Genomic DNA, 17,967 nt, shown 5'->3' on the forward strand with positions numbered 1-17,967 from the left:
CTGAGGGAAAGCCATCCATCAGATTATTGAAATCTCTGTCACAGTCCTCTGTGAGCGCAAGTCATCACATTAAGTCAATTTCTGCTCAAGCAATTCCAGGCATGAGGCTTATTGTCAGTGGCGGATCTAAGGGGTGACAAGGGATGGCAGCTGCCACCCCAATAAAAAACTTTTTTATCGCTTTTATCCAAAGCGACTTCCAAGAGAGAGCTTTACAAAAGTGTATAGGTCACTGATCATAACAACGAGATAGCCCCAAACATTGCGGGTAGCCAAAACATAAAGCATACATTGTGAAAAAAAAGCCCAAAGGGAAGAACCATAAGAACATGTAGTGAAACAAGTTACAATTAAACAACATGACATTACATAACATTTCAATAAATAATATTAATGTTACTGTTTAATTTACACTACAATGTTATAGCCTAATCATTTACCATAGGGAGTACTGTACCCCCCTACTTTGGATTTTGATTCACCTCAAGGAAGCCACCAAACAACTTCCTTCTGCCACCCCATTGCCACCCCGAATGAAAATCTCTAGATCCGCCCCTGCTTATTGTAGCCTAAGAGAAACAGTGCCCCTTACTGTTCCCTTATGTCCATTACAGGAAGTTCCCTCCAATTGATCAAATTTGTGTAGTGGTCGGAAAATCTTAATATTGACTGATTCTCTTGTGTTTTTTGGCCAACTTGTACAAGTGTACAATTCATCAGTACAGCTTTGTCTAATCTCCAACTATAATTTTTCTGTATTCTGCATTGACAGAAAAGGTACAGATCGAAGGGAAAATTATATTTCATACATTTCTCCTCAGGTAAATTTTTCTAATTTTCATTTTCATTACTTCATATCACAGGTCTCGAGGTTTCATTAAGGGATGCAAATATTCTCCTGGCAATGTGTCTAATGCTGTGTGTAATTCAGATATTAAAAATGCCAACATCTGTTTCACGCACTTCAGTCGAGAGCTAGCCAAGCAGCATAGGGTTCCACCTTAAACTAAGACCTTTGGGGCTCCAAAGCAATTGCAACATTTGAATGCAATGCCTTCTGTTAACATTCTTAGTATTAGTCACACACAGCCAAGGACATTTTTGAACCTTGAACAGTGTAGCTTTGAATCTCTGGTTAATTGTTATGCGTACTATATATCAGCTTGATTCCAGCCCATTAATTGTATTGGAAGGAACAAGGATATAATGTACAATAATCAAAATGGAATGAAATGACAAAGGACTCGTTGTCATGTGTGTGTACACTGGATGTCTTGCCTTGTTTCCACAGCTACAAAAACTGTTTAGACTAACAATTTAAAATACTGACAAAAGAGAAAAAGACATTAGCTACGGTGACACGTTTATGATGCTTCATCAATTAGTCCCATTTGTAGCCCCATGGGTCCAGGCTCGGCCACCAGACGCTCGCCGGCGAACTCCCCTTGCAGGTCTGGCTCCACGGCTTTCCCTTTGCCGGGCGAGGTGCCGCAACTACTCCTTGACCGTTTTATACGGGTTCTAGTGCATCTAGTGACATCAAAAAAGAAATAGCTTTCAACAGAACCTACGGGTAAACCTACTGTAGCTTCCGCCAATGGTTCTAATCTACCTAATGGTTTTAATCTAGCATGTCTGTGTTTCATCATTTATAGGCCTACATCCTATTTGTTCAGAGCGTTTGTGCTTAAAATAGAGAGGGTACAATTTCTGGGGAAATTGTGGGGTGTGCATTCGTTGGTTGCAGAGGGGTCCGTTTTTTTACAACTGATATTTCTGTATATTTTATATAAAAATGCATACTTATTATTTATAATGATTACATAGATTTAAAAGCATACATTTGTTGCTTCTCATTTACAACTCAAAAATACTAAGAGTGAAGAGTAAAATGAAACAGCTATCTTCTCATTTCTCCTGCAAGAGGGAATGGTGATCGGCTATATAGCAGCCTCATAGTTGAAAAGTTGAATCAATACGAATAAATTGGGCAATCCGGTGTAAAAATAGTCCTAACCTCTATGACTTAAACGTCCCTTAAGTTTTTCCCTTATAGTGATATTTTCAGGCATTTACCCGACTCATTGCATTCATTCATTAATAAAGAACCCCCTTTGAAGATTATTCTAACAACATTGTGACAGGTGTCGTGCCAATGCACTTATCCCCGCCAGGAATTGCATCCCCTGGCCGCGGGAGCATGCGTGCACTCAGAGAAGCGGAGTTTAACTGCTGCACTTCGAATTCACCTCTTAAATGGAACTTGGAATTTATTTGTCTGTTACATTAAGACGACGTGTGAATTGTTTAATGTGTCGTTTAAAATTGTGGATTAGGCCCAATCGACAGTGTTTTCCATAGTTCCATATTGACATGGACCTTAGCTACATATGGCGACTGATAGGCCTATCTATGTGACTCGACATCACATGCAGGTTTATGAAAAAAAAAAAATCCTTTAATCTAGGCTACCTCCGTCTGTCCATTCTCTGCGGGTGTGGTCTGACAAGGATGCCCCGTCTTTGCTATCCCGTCCCTCCCTGCCCTCTAATGTGATTTGTTAGGGTTAGGGTTAGGCTTTAATTTAGTTTATATGGCTATTTAATTAACCGCTTATTGTTTTGGCCTAAATCATTGTTAGGCTGGTTTATTTGCATTAAAAATTATACTTTTGTGGAACAAAGGCTTCATTTCTATTTTGGGATTACCTACATGAATGAGTTTGGTGAGTGTCTGCATTTCACAAGATGGGGCTATTACCTGTAACCAGAGTAAGTTTCAGGCATGTAACACTTTACTAGTCAGAGTTAGCAAGGGGTGCATTTCGTGGCAAGAAGGAATACAAGTCTGCCATGAAATGCACCGCCCTCTATTATCTGTTCTGTATATCCCAGCATCAAATGATTGTTACTGTACACTGAAGGGACTAGTATGAGTAACCACAGTAAGTTTCAGGCATGTTACACTTTCCTAATCAGAGTTAGCAAGGGGTGCATTTCGTGGCAAGAAGGAATACAAGTCTGCCATGAAATGTACCCCCCTCTAGTATCTGTTCTGTATATCCCAGCATCAAATGATTCTTACTGTACACTGAAGGGACTAGTATGAGTAACCACAGTAAGTTTCAGGCATGTAACACTTTACTAGTCAGAGTTAGCAAGGGGTGCATTTCGTAGCAAGAAGGAATACAAGTCTGCCATGAAATGCACCCCCCTCTATTATCTGTTCTGTATATCCCAGCATCATATGATTCTTACTGTACACTGAAGGGACTAGTATGAGTAACCACAGTAAGTTTCAGGCAGGTTACACTTTCCTAGTCAGAGTTAGCAAGGGGTGCATTTCGTGGCAAGAAGGAATACAAGTCTGCCATGAAATGCACCCCCCTCTTATCTGTTCTGTATATCCCAGCATCAAATGATTCTTACTGTACACTGACGGGACTAGTATGAGTAACCACAGTAAGTTTCAAGCATGTTACACTTTCCTAGTTAGAGTTAGCAAGGGGTGCATTTTGTGGCAAGAAGGAATACAAGCCTGCCATGAAATGCAACCCCCTCTATTGTCTGTTCTGTATATCCCAGCATCAAATGATTCTTACTGTACACTGAAGGGACTACTATGAGTAACCACAGTAAGTTTCAGGCATGTTACACTTTCCTAGTCAGAGTTAGCAAGGGGTGCATTTTGTGGCAAGAAGGAATACAAGCCTGCCATGAAATGCACCCCCCTCTATTGTCTGTTCTGTATATCCCAGCATCAAATGATTCTTACTGTACACTGAGGGGACTAATATGAGTAACCACAGTAAGTTTCAGGCATGTAACAATTTCCTAGTCAGAATTAGCAAGGGGTGCATTTCGTGCATCTGTTATTTACACAGATAACTGACATTCTTCTCTTGAATTCTATAACAAAGAAATTATGATGTGAGACATCTGTCACTCTTCCGTTTGGTTGCTATATCAAGACGAAATCCTTCACTTTTTGTGAAGGATTTTTTGTGATAATAATATATATGAGAGAGAACAAAAGGTGTGCCCTTGCAGAAGGCAAGGCAAGGCACACCCTATTGCATAGAACATGTAAAAGCAAAGCCTAATGTAAGACTAGCGCCATCTACGGTTTTGACTGGATATAATGAATAATATCAATCAGTCAATGAATACAATGCCTATTTTGACATTAACTACAGTCACCGCGCGGTAGGGTGACAGTGAATCTTCCCTAAGACGCCAGTATGTCATCGGCAAGTGCACGATGTGGCTGCAAATCACAAAGATATAACTATTTTTATTGTCTTACAGGATATTTAGTAGGGGGCGTGGGACAACTGATATCGTTTACTCCTTCGTCCCTCTTCTCATCCTATACCGTTTGGAGGTCTCTTATGTGTCAGGGGGCTGGCAAATATAGTCGATGTTAAACACTTCAAATGCTTGAAATATCTATTCTGCTACTCTAGTACTACTGAAACTCTACCTTAAAATGGGTTGGAATACGCTGCTATACATTGCAGCCATCGCATGTCTCTTGAAGGGTGAGTAAGGGTATGTTTTTAATTTAGTTTTAAGAACATGACTAGGCTATTTCGCGCTCTATTCATGTGAGCATGTCTAATATCAGCGTCTTCGTCATATCAATTATGTAATTGGAAATACCTTCATTGGCATGTTAGTAGGCTATGTGAGCTTCTAATTAAAGTTACTAGAAATTCAATTACCTTGTTCTGTAATGGAACCTATCAATGGAATCGAGAAGAAAACCATGACAGTCGGAGAAGGAGTCTTGATTTGACCCACAACAAGAATTTGAAGTGACGATCTGTTTTAATTCACTCTTCCTTGAAAGGTTTCACTGAATCAATAATGAGAAGGCTTACTTAATGCATGTACAGTAAACGTTTGTGAGTTTTAAGCCTGTCCTGTAGCTGTCATCTTTAGAAAATGTAAGTTGCATCTTTCATGCTTGTTAAACATCAACAACACGCAATTCTGCATGCGAAAAATATCTGCATGTCCAAGATGGCTAAATGTTCAATTAAGTGGCCACTAAAATCTGTACACTGTACCTGGCAATGCATATTTCATCACATACAAGACTATAAAAACTCTACAGTTTACCTGGTAATTTCTATACACTGTGTTAACATAATTGCAATGCCAAAATGTCATGTGTTCAAGCCAGTGTCCCACTGGTTATTGAACTGTCTCTTGCTTTTGTTTTTGACACTGTCAAATCCTTATGTCAGAATTTATGTTGACAGTGTGAGCTTAAACACGGATGTTTCCTTCTGTTGTCCGTCAAAACCACTATTCTTCTCTGTTTTGTTTCAGTTAGACATTGGGCCTGAGATAAAGAAAAATTGAAAGACAAAGAAAGAGAGAAAGACTTGGTATTGGACTGCTGTGAGCTTTGTCCATCTAGTTAACATTCGTATGACCAGTGAATCTGATTGAGTTACTGGTAATGCTGTGCCTTTTATTGTGGTGCCTTGCTACTTCTCTCTCATATTGGCAAGACGCCAGAAATCTTTTTTGTATCTCCTTGCCAGTAATGCGCTCAGCTCGATGAATTAGATATTTTGCACAATAGAACATTGATGTCATATTGCTGAAGGCAATACTGAAATTTGATTATTGGTCCGAGGGTTGGGGGTGAGTGCTGGAGAGTGAGTGGATGGCTTGGGAAAGATCCAAAGATGATTTTTAGTCCACAGGAACAAAGGCGAGCTTTTAAGCTATCTGATCTTTCAGTTACAGTCCCTTGTCTGTGAAACACATATCTGATGAGAGACACAGAGAACCAAAAACGCTTTGTAAAGGAGATGGAAACTATTTCTAAACAGTCCAGTCTAGCTCTTTCTGGCTGCCCTTGCCAAATTAATGGAGCTAAGTGCGTTCCCATGGGTGTCTTCAGAGTAATTGTGCTACAGCCATTAGTAAAGTAAAGCAGTTGGCACAAATGCCCAATTTATTATCAGTGGGGTAAAATTGTATCCAAGGAGTATGCTCTAAAAGGGTGACAAAAGATCACAAATTTACTTTGACAACATACAGAATCCTCATATTTCCCTCATCAGAGCTGTCTCTTTGTATGTTAATGTTTATAGTGTCCCTACAAGGGGACTCTCAGCGGAGACTCTACAGAGATCTGATGGTCAACTATAACCCTCTGGAGAGGCCCGTCTTCAATGACACCCACTCCCTCACAGTCTACTTCAGCTTCAGTCTGATGCAGATCATGGATGTGGTGAGCTACGACTGGTCTGCAACATGCCTAGTACTGTAACTCACCTGCTGTCAGCTGATTGCCCTCAGTAAACAGTGGTCGGAAAATGCTGATCAACTCCAGCTTACCAACATGTGCTGTTGGCAGACTCACGGCTCAATGTTAGAGGACTGTGATTTAAAGCATTGAATATTCAGCAAGTCACAGTATTCGATTTCAAGGGATATTTGAAAAGGGATAGATATTTTGGGATTAAGCAAGCAAAAAAAAATCATTACTGTTTGAGAAGACAAGTACTGTAGCACAATAAGTTGCAGAGATAAAAAAAATACTCTATGAAGGTCTGGTGTCCAAATACAGGCAGCCATTCTGACCCTACCATGAGACTCTTGATTGCAATGTTTTGTTATCACAAGATGATGTTAACATGTGTCTTGATGCTTTAGGATGAGAAGAACCAAGTGCTTACAACCAACATATGGCTACAGCTGGTAAGCCAATTTAACATAGCATTATATTTCCCTGATGGTCTGCAGTGGTTGACCAACTTTAATCCAATATGTGAATAGAGAAAACAGGAGACCACAACTTTCTTCCCACATTCAGTATGTATTGTGCCCACTTTCCTGTCCACCAGGTACACAAGCTCTCCCACTAAGCTAAAGTTAGAAGTAGATCATCGTTTCAAGGCTGTATGTCCAGTGCATGACTCAATCATGTCAGCAAACTGTATAACACTGTTTTGGTGCTTTTAAATCAACTTTAGGATTGGAAAGACTCCAACAGTCCCTTCGGATATTACATCAACTTCAATATGTGGATTTGACGTCAGTATAAAAATACTTCAGACTAGCTGGAATGATGTCGGTGGGGATAAAGAAAGACAAATGAATTGTACAAAACATTACCATTTACAAAAAGAGTTTAATCTGTTTCAGTGCCAAGGGAAATGTTGATAGATCCTCTCTATGCAAGTAGACAGCTGCTTCAGTTTGTGATGTGGCTAGAATGTCAATGATGTGAGCTTTCCTATGAACATTTCTTTTTTTCACTTAAAAGTGGATGGCTGTCTCTTCGCAATCAGTTACCTAATTTATCAAAATATTCAGTATTACGGGGGAATATTTTGCCTGTGTTTGCTTGTCTGTATGTACAAATGCATGTAGAATTAAACATGCATTATGTCTGTCTCCCCAGTACTGGAATGATTATTACCTACAGTGGAACACTTCAGAATACGCAGGTGTTACCAATGTGAGATTTCCTGATACCCTCATCTGGAAGCCTGATATCCTCCTGTACAACAGGTGAAGCATGGAATTGCATTTCTTTTCTGCTCTAAAATGGGGGATTCTTTTCCGTAGTAACTATTCACACAGAATATGAACTAAAACAGCTTATGTACAGAATCTTCTGTGTTGACAAATGCATCTTTTATAACCAACAGACTTGTTTTCTGTGGCCATTGGCTAGAATAAGATTTTTAAAAATGGGTTCTTCCATGCCAGTCCTATTCTAGCTTGTGCACTACTTTTAAATTGATGATTCAATTTCTGTGCTACAGAACTTGTTCTAGATTGTAAAGTAAACAAATCAACACAAGCACATACAACATCAAATTCAAATTGGACACCATGGAAAAGAATACAACACATTATCTCCATGCAATGCTGATTTGCAAGCAAATTAAGCAGAGGAAAATGTAAATTAATATAAAGGGGGAATGTCAAAATGTTTACACTTTAACGAAAGAAAACACAGCTTCAAGCCTCATTCATCGCTGTTATATTCTCCAATGTCGTTGATTTAGATGTGATTGCACCTCGGTGCATGAGCTGCTTTTTTTTTGTCGGAACGGCAACTCTTTGAACTTCAGCTCACCTTGCTCTGTTTCAATCGAAACTCCAGGGAGTTAATTTAGAGGACTCAATTGTGGATGGCTGAAGAGTCAGGCATTCCAAGATAATTACCCTTTACTGCACTAGAGAAACCACTTACTCATGAGGTACCCTACGTGTGCCACTGTACAGAAATACACTTACTGTTTCAGAGAGGGTACATTTCCCTGTGTATTTTTTACTTCTATGAGCACCCGCTGCTCTACAGTGTTTCATTGCTTTATGGTGTTTGTTGCGACAATGTTATTACTAGTGTGTTTCAGAAGGTTAAATTAAGAGTCTGTTGTTTCCACAGTGCTGACGAGAGGTTTGATGCTACCTTTCACACCAACATTCTGGTCAACTCCTCTGGAACCTGCTCCTATTTACCTCCGGGTGAGATCAATCGGTTGTTTTCCCCCATATTTAGATCTCTATATTGTCCAGCAGTGATTGTAATGACGATATATGATTGGGAAATAACTTTATTTAAGTACAGGCCTAGAATCATTGGTCCATCACAGCTTAGTGCTTGTTGGTCAAATGGTGAAGTGGGAAGAATACAGAGTGACTTATGTAAAATGTAGTAAATAAGTACAAATAGTTTCTAGGGTACAGCAAGAGATGATTAATTCTCAACAAAGAATACTATTGTGTACATATATCATTGAATGGGTGTACCTGTCACAGGTGAGTGCAGGGGGTGGACCCAAAAGCAAGGAGACAACGGCAGGTAACAAGAACTTCATCAAACAAAACAAGAGCAAGGCAGGGATACTCACTTACGTAACATCAACACAATGACCGACAAGGACTGACAAAGGGAGCAAACATATATACAGGGGAGGGTAATCACACATGGACAACCGCTGGGTAGTTGGAAACGTGACACTACTGTGCAGGGAGCCAGGAGAGAGACACATAACCAGGACCAGAACACACAGATAGGGAGACGGAACACCACATTTTACATTTAGTCATTTAGCAGATGCTCTTATCCAGAGCGACTAACAGTAAGTACAGGGACATTCCCCCGAGGCAAGTAGGGTGAAGTGCCTTGCCCAAGGACACAATGTCATTTGGCAAAGCCGGGAATCGAACTGGCAACCCTTGATTACTAGCCCGATTCCCTAACCGTTCAGCCACCTGACTCCCTACAAGCCTATACTACAAGCCTATACTACAGTCAGTCATTCCGTTTTAGCTGGGCCATGAAAGGGTGACAGATGCTGTAGCTGAAGAGGGAGAGAATAGTGTTTGAGCCCTTCTATTCAATATTCTGTTTTAAATACTGTTGACATCCAGAATACATAACCAAATTCGGGCTTTGATATCCTTTTCTGAAAGCTCCAATTTTAAAATATATATACTGTGTGAACTGTATATTTACACCTTGAAATACTGAACAATTCCTAGAGAATAGTGCAAATCTTACTGTAAGAAATCTTTGTCAGTGTTAGAGTCCTTGTGTGGTCTCTTTGCCAGTGTGTTTTAAAGGTATTGTGAGAAATGTGGAATCTGAATTCGATGTTTGCTGCTCAATTAGTTTAATTAATTTGAATTGGTTTTGCAGAAAAGCACTATAGTCGGATTGACCGCATCAGTGTTTATTGCTGTGCACATTTTTGTGAACCTATCTTCCACTGACCCAGTCCTGTCATTCAACAAGGGCTCACAATGTTCATAACACTTGTCTTTGATCAGTCCAAACATACACAACCACAGACACACAATTAGCCAAAGAAGAATGATCTCCCCCTTCATCATCACAGGCGTTACCTACTTTGTTTCTTGACCAAGTCCACTCTCCCTTTTCTCCTGACTCAGCAGCAATACTTTGCCGGGCTGCTTTAGCTCAGCATCATAATCAATACAGGTGTAAATAAGCTCCATCACAGGGTTTCCTCAGGATTTATAGTGGCCCTGTGAACAAATTGCTTCCTAACTTTTCAAAATGAATTTGCTTTGAATCCTACAAACCGTTGTGCCACGAAACTCTTGTCAGTACTTTGCTGCTAAGTCATCAAGCAAGGCCAGAGCAGTTGGGTGGGGTAAAGGAGGTGACAGGTTGAAGCCTTCCATTGAAATATCAGTGTTGGGGAACCAAATTACATTTTCAGACATTTGTCTTTAAAGTGACAGGGCTGTCTTTTCCTCCATCCATCTCCCTTCTCTCTGTCTTTCACGATTAATTTCCTTCTGCCTCTTCTTTTATTGCTTTTGTCCCCCGTGAGGGAGTCTGCTTGTTTACTACCGCCTGCTCATATTTTTTCTTTAAAATAATTGGGTTATTTCTGTGGCTGTCTTGTCTTCCTCCTGAAGGAAAACACAGCCTGGGTGTGTGATTAGACTTTACTGTTGTGTCTAGAATATTACCTCATATACTTATTTGAGTTGACAATTGAGTTTTCCAACTTCCTCATGCGTGTCATGTATTCATAACAGCCCCCACCACTTTTTCTTTCACTCTTCTCTCACCTTTTCTAAAGCTACAGTACAGTTCCTCTATTACTTACAATACAAAAAACAAATCTAACTCTTTTCCAACCCCATAGTATCTCTGTTAGTTTTCTCGTATAGTATCTTTTGGTCTCTTCCTTCTCTCTCTCACACTCTTAATTCATGACTCTGTCACAGTGTTCCTTGTTGACTAATGAGACTATTATCCACACTTCTCTTTCATTTTTCACACACCAAGGCATCTTCAAGAGCACCTGCTACATCGACGTGCGCTGGTTCCCCTTTGATGTTCAGAGCTGCGACCTTAAATTTGGCTCCTGGACCTATGGGGGTTGGTCCCTTGACCTACAGATGGTCGAGGCAGATATAACCGGCTACATTGCTAATGGAGAATGGGACCTTGTGGGTAAGAGCTGTATGGCAGGGGGTTCTCTAAAATACAGTGCTTTTAAGTATTCCATTAAGTGAATCCTAGAAAACCAGTTTTCTTCAACTTGTTTAGTTTGTACAGCAGCTGTCTTGGATTTAATGACCACAAGACGCATGCTTTTAGGAGTCAAGAGTTAAATTTAGACTGCCAGGGCCACAAGAGGAGAGAGGAGCTGACTTACACCTCAGAAGTGTAGTTGTGCATGAAGTACCTCACAGACCTCTCCCTTTTCCACATTAGGAAAAAACAGTTTAACCTCCAACCATTAACAAATCATATCCATATGGTGTGGGTTTGATGCAGAGGTCCCTGGACGGAGAAATGAACGTTTCTACGACTGCTGTCAGGAGCCCTACCCTGACGTGACCTTCACGGTGGTGATGCGCAGACGAACACTCTACTATGGCCTGAATCTGCTCATCCCCTGTGTCCTCATCTCCACCCTGGCCCTGCTGGTCTTCCTGCTGCCAGCAGACTCTGGAGAGAAGATCTCCCTGGGTGAGGAGGTTTTTTGTTTGTTTGTTTCTTACTTGCTGTTCTTAAGGCGGTCTTAAGCTCGAGTTGTTTTGTGAAATGCAAAACCTGAACAACTGTGTCCGTCCTGAATGCTTTTCCACTCAAAGATTTAAAGAGGTTTACATTTTTTTTTATTGTATACAATTTTACCTGGGGGTCTTAGTGGAAATCAGAAGAATTCTCAACAGTGGTTCAAACAAAAAGAAAAAAATATGAATATAATAATTGATATACAGCCCAGTTTATGAAATTAAGAGATTCCTTTATTCTCAGCTGTGACATCTCTTGTAATTCTGTGGAAATAGCGCCCATGCTAGGCGCTATTTCCGTGGATCTGAGACAAGACTGAGGATCGATAAAAGGAGAGATGTAAATCTAAACCCTGTTTGTTATCAAACAGTATGTGCAAAGGATACACATAATGCAATGTTAAACATTTTTTGAGGCCATGAAGAGAAACAGGCAATGGAATCCATTAGATATAGAAGACTACTGCTGTCATTCTTATCTTCTTTCTTCCAAACCCTGTTTTTGTCCTTTCCTGGCATGCACTTGTGAACACCAATAAGCACAATCTTTTACATTTCACTAATGTTTCCTATTATTGCATTGGTGTTAGTGTAATTTTTTAAAACTTTATTCACACAATAACAGCTACCAATCAGACAGTCTGTCTGTCAGTCAGTCAGTTAAAAGTGGTTTGGGTGGCAACATTGTACATCAAAAAGAGGATAATATTATGATATTAGTCATTATCTTTAAACATTTTCAAATATCCATTGATCCTATTCCTCCATGAAGCCTGCAGTGAAATCCTCAGAGATGCCTGTCTTATTCATATTTTTTAATTATACCTACTGCTCTACTTTCGCCTTAAAAAGCACATTCTGCAGTTTTATGTCTAGTGAATTTATGTGCGCTTCTGTTAAGTCAGGTCTTCAGTTTATGTACAGCTGGAGAATGACTTACCATCCAGTACCCAGTGAGGAGTATTGAGAGTCTTATTACAAGTTCTACTCTCTGGCGGAAAGCCTCTGCTGACTTCAAACTGTATAAATTGTGGAAATTCTTCTTGGGTGAACAGAGCACACGCAAGGGTGGGGATTTATGACGACACATCTCCTTCGTAAGATTAGGGGCCTGCAATGCTGCCAGTTTCCTTAATTAACAAAGCAGTACTTAAGAGCCAGATGTGTGTGTGTGGTTCAGCTGTTTTGGTTTCTAGACTCAGTCAGGCCTCTTTAATCAAATCAGCAGGGAGCGGAGGGCAAGACGTAATCATGTTTGACATTTTATCAAACTTAAAATCAAGGGAAACATACTGTACTGTATGACTTCCTGTTATGTCTGAATGATTACAAATATCGGCAAGCAACAAAAATTGAAGTAGCAAGCTTTCTGACTAAAGACTTTAAATTATAACGTTCAAATATAAATACATTTGCTCAGCACATTTTAATTATGGAATATTAACCTCTCATGAGAATCAAAGACAATAACAACTCTACATTACAATCATCACACTGTCGTCCAGGACTCATCCATGCATAAAAGGAAATATTGTGCAAAGACATTCATAGGTGCTACAATTTAAGTGTTGGGACAGAGTACAGTACCACAAATATTTTTGCATTAAAAAAAAGTATATTGAGCATGTGCCAGATATTAACACACATCCACACACACATAGATTGATAGACCCAATGCCTGCCAACATTTTGGAAGATGGACAACAGTATGCTTAAATCATGAGTTGCACTCAGGTAATGACAGGTGCTATTTTTAATGTATATTTGTCCATGATATGGTTATTTAACCATATATCTCCCTTTAACTTTAAAATGTTCAGTGGTAATGGATAACAATGTAACTTTTATTAAACAATTGTTAAAAATACCTGTTGACCATTTGATACATCATTTGTGGTGTCAGTCAAGAAATTGTTCTGAGGTTTGAGACTTCTGCTGACAACCCCTGAGGCTCTCAGAGGTCCTATTAGCTATGAAGAAGACATAGTTGTTGTCATGGCAATGGAGAGGTAGATGTCTTTGTGTTTTTCAAGGTGTAACGGTGTTCTCTAAAAAAACTTGACACATACTTACTTGAAGATCTCCTTTCCCTGGTCTTATGCTGAATATCACTATTTTAGCAATACAGCAAGCTCATTAGTCAAACCCAACTGGGAGAGAGACCCTAAACCTTCCGAATCTGCCCACCAACGTTTGATGTGGTGGTAACCTCTCGAAGCCTCTCTGCCTTCAGGCATGTGCCTTTTAGTATCCCTTGTGTCACCAACACCTAGTCATTAATGTTTTAACCCTAAAAGAGAAGCATCCATCACTCTGAAGACCATCCTAATTAGCATAGACCAGAATATAATAGTTATATTACTGGCAGTAAAATGAAAGGTGACAATGCAACATAGGCTATATATTTCAAAACAAAACAAATAAAATACAATGCTGAACCTGAGAGAGAACTTGTAGAAAAGACTGTTTTGTATTTAATTCCTGACTGATTTAACCCAGGTAAATTATAAATTGTCATTGTCACTAATGTTTTAACAATTATGTGCGTTTTGACTAGTTTTACATTTTTCATCTGACTATGATATGTGAAATGAAAATGGAATGAGAAATGAATGCAAGATCCATATTGGAAAGTAATTATGTTCAGCATGTTAAAGGAACCAGGACCCTGAACTCCAATCTGACGGAAGCAAACACAGACGGTTGCAGCTTCTTCAAATATTAAATATCCATAATTTAGAATATGCATCGTAAACAAAATGTGGATATTGAATAACACCCATTTTTATTAAATCACCCCGCGATCACAGGACTTATTGACTCTATGATAAGGAGCTTCACAACCTATATTAGACTTCTGGTGAGAAAGTCCCCAGAGAGAAGTGCTAGCGACAATACTTTAGGAAAATGCTAACTCAATTGTCTTGTTCCAGGAATCACAGTTCTGCTTTCACTGACTGTCTTCATGTTGCTGGTGGCGGAAATCATGCCGGCAACCTCTGACTCTGTGCCTCTAATAGGTAAGCCGCTGTGGGGAAGTCGATGTAAGACACACTTGAGTTACACGGTGTGCTTGAACCAAGGCCGTAGTCATGGAGTCAACATTGACAAATTAAATTGTTTATGATCATTTCGGATAGGGTGCGTGGTGCCTGTCGTAGCGTAGCACATTTATATTTTTATATCAATATATTGGGGGGGACATTTTGACCAGATTTTGACCAGATTTGAATATTGGGGGGGATGTGTCCCCCCAATGTAGGCTGCCCTGTCATGCAACCCATACAATATCTCTTTTTATTTCAATCTGATTTAGAGCCTTGTACTTTTTACTCAGATCTAACCATCATTCTAATCATGCTTTCTTGCTTTATCTTCTTTCTTTCACTCAACTCCCCCTTCCTCCTTCTATCTTCAACCTTTTCCTTACCATTTTTTATTAATCTTCTCCTTACCTGTTCCATTCCTTTTTCATTACGCATTTATGTATATTACAGCACAGTACTTTGCAACCACCATGGTGATTGTGGGTCTTTCAGTAATAGCAACAGTTCTGGTTTTGCAATACCATCACCATGATCCAGATGGTTGCAAGATGCCCAAGTGGGTGAGTGCAATACCTCTTCTGAGAAATCCCTTACATAATAAAAATATTTTAGTCAATCCTATTTCTAATGTTCCCTATTTAAAGTTGGCCTGCTGCCAATGCAGTTGTTATTTGTATATATAATTACATATATTGAATATCAATTTACGAAGTAGGCCTAGGCCTTCTAAAAGGCTTTGTAGGGTACACTAATAGTACACTATTATCTGTTATTTGGGTTTTGTACAATAGATCAGCCATGTTCAATGGTTGACTTGAAGTGTTCATGTTAAAAGCTTTACAATTAAATAAATCTGGTAAATGCGAGTAAAAGAAAATGTTCAGAAAAGCTCAGGCACTAATGTTGCCTTGCTGTAATTTTTTGTTTTGTATCATGAATGAACATACTAAATGTGTTGACACTCATAACCTGTATAATCCTCTTATTCTCCACATGCAAAGACACGAGTCATCTTGCTGAACTGGTGTGCTTGGTTTCTGCGCATGAAGCGCCCTGGTGAGGAGCGGGTACGCCCAGCATGCCATAACAAGCGTCCCCGAGGTAGCCTCACTAGTGTGGACCTGAATGGCAGCACATCGCCTCCCCAGTCTACTAATGGCAACATGCTCTATATTGGCTTCCGAGGCCTTGAGAGCATGCCATACTCCACCGCCGCCACCTCCCCTGACTCAGGCGTACTTTGTGGACGCCTACTAGGCAGGTCGGGGGAAGACGAAGTTCTCCTACCCACAGGGCCAGCCTCTTCGGTTAGCAATGTGGAGCCCGAGCTGGCCAAGATCCTGGACGAGGTGCGCTATATAGCCAAGCGCTTTCGTGACCAAGATGAGGAGGAGTCAGTGTGTAACGAGTGGAAGTTTGCGGCATCCGTTATTGACAGGCTCTGCCTCATCGCCTTCTCACTTTTCACGACCCTCTGTACGATCGGCATCCTCATGTCTGCGCCTAACTTTGTGGAAGCCATCTCTAAAGACTTCTTCACATGAGGACACAAAACATTAACCATAAGTCAGAAACACACTGCACGTCTTTTGTCGAAACCAATGGCTACCTAAGCTTTAACTTCAGACAGCCACTTCTCCCACCATATTTTTTTGAATTTTAACATTTGGTTATTACAGCAATAGCAGCGTGAGCCATGTCGTGGAGCACTGTTGTGTTTCGAAGGCATCTATTGCTGAATAGTCAATCGCAGAAACTCTCGATTAGACCTCTATAATTTTAAGTAGGTTTGATAGTGAGACCATTGTAGTAGGCCTACTTAAAGCCTTTCTTGTCACACAAAAACCCCCACACAAAGGCAATATCACTCAAAAACCATTACCTTGAGTTTACGTTTTGAAGTAGGCTACTTACTCAAAAAATGTTACCTGCTATTGACAGTAAAAATATGTTGTCCATATAATATCTTTCCTTTTTCCTTGATTGATGTCAGAGCTCCATTCACATGGATCGCTCCTACAGACAGTGAGTCTTATGTCTGTGGCTTATTGAATAAAGCAGGCAGTACTAGGTCTTAGTTAAATATATATTTATATATACTTTTTATTTTATTGCACATATATTATATATATGAATATAGGCTATGTTATATTGTTATATATATATATATATATATATATATATATATATATATATATATGACCCCCATAGTTCACAGCCCTTGAAAGGCTGGCAAAGAAAATATATATTATATACAAAATAAAAGATAAAAAGTTAAACCAACCAAGTATGCAATTGTCTTAAAATAAACTATGCCTTTAATAATGAAGCCATCAGAATAAAATGTATAGCCATAATTTATAGAGTTCTTCAGGACATAATAATGTCCATTATATAGCCTACATTAAATACAGTCTGCTCTGGGGGGAGGGGGGGGGCAATATTGGACAATGTTGCTTACTGGATTATTTCAAATTCCAATGTTAAATGGCAATGAAAAATGCATCTAAATATCCCCCCCCCCCCAAATCCCCTACAATATTAGCATTGGATTAAGTTCAAGATTAAGTTCTTGGGCAAAGATTATGGTTAAGATTAAGTACTTGAGTAAATTAGTTTATTGGGGTTTTTCATCCATTCTAAACTAAGCTCCAGATGATGCTATAATGTATTGTAAAGTGGTGTCAAGAAAGTAACTGGGATAGTAATAATTGTGTATTGTAGTGTGTTGTGATTGTTGTTTGAATATATTGAACACTAATGGTACAGTATTTTGAGGTTTCGCCACCATATTAACAAGGAAAAAAATATAACTTTATATACAGGAACAATATGTATCAGCATACTCCGGTTCAGGGTTGAATTGGAGGACATTTGGGAGATGGATGGGCCCAACTCACAAAACAATGTGGCATGATTGTTCAACTCAGCATGTCAGTAAAACTAAGAGCTGCAGGAGTCGAGCTCCCCCATCAAACCCTAATATACTGAATCGTCAAGCTCTAATGCTATTGTTGTTTCATATATGTCATGTTATGTTTTGCTGCAGCTGGAAGGTGTATGTACACCAGGAGCAAGTGTCACAAAACAACGTTCACATTTTTTTTCATGCTTTGTTAAAATAACTTTTTTCTTTAATTGAAGGCACAATGATGACAATATGACTTTTGTCTAGTTATCAACATTACATTTCTGTCACTGTTTGATGCTTGTTGGTCACTGTTCAATGCTTGTTTTTTTCACTCTATAATCCAGCACTTGTGTGTTTTTGGTCTCTCACAAATAAATGTATTTTTCTAGATGTGAAAAATGTGTAGTCTATCTGATTTTAAAAAAACAAAATAACATGGCAGTTGTAGGCTACACTAGAGTTGTAT

The 17,967-nt window shown here is 39.4% G+C and overlaps 1 protein-coding gene across 1 annotated transcript; it reads left to right on the forward strand.

The window, feature by feature from the left end:
* The first annotated feature begins 4,392 nt into the window (after positions 1-4,392).
* Positions 4,393-17,900, forward strand: LOC134028403 (neuronal acetylcholine receptor subunit alpha-7-like). The gene is made up of 10 exons (XM_062471926.1): positions 4,393-4,540; positions 6,113-6,252; positions 6,678-6,722; positions 7,429-7,538; positions 8,425-8,504; positions 10,807-10,974; positions 11,302-11,496; positions 14,477-14,563; positions 15,041-15,150; positions 15,592-17,900. The coding sequence occupies exons 1-10, from the start codon at positions 4,489-4,491 to the stop codon at positions 16,132-16,134; spliced, it is 1,530 nt and encodes a 509-aa protein (XP_062327910.1). The 5' UTR covers positions 4,393-4,488; the 3' UTR covers positions 16,135-17,900.
* The last annotated feature ends 67 nt before the right edge of the window (positions 17,901-17,967 follow it).

The sequence above is a fragment of the Osmerus eperlanus genome, chromosome 10, assembly GCF_963692335.1.
Source record: "Osmerus eperlanus chromosome 10, fOsmEpe2.1, whole genome shotgun sequence".
NCBI lineage: Eukaryota > Metazoa > Chordata > Actinopteri > Osmeriformes > Osmeridae > Osmerus > Osmerus eperlanus.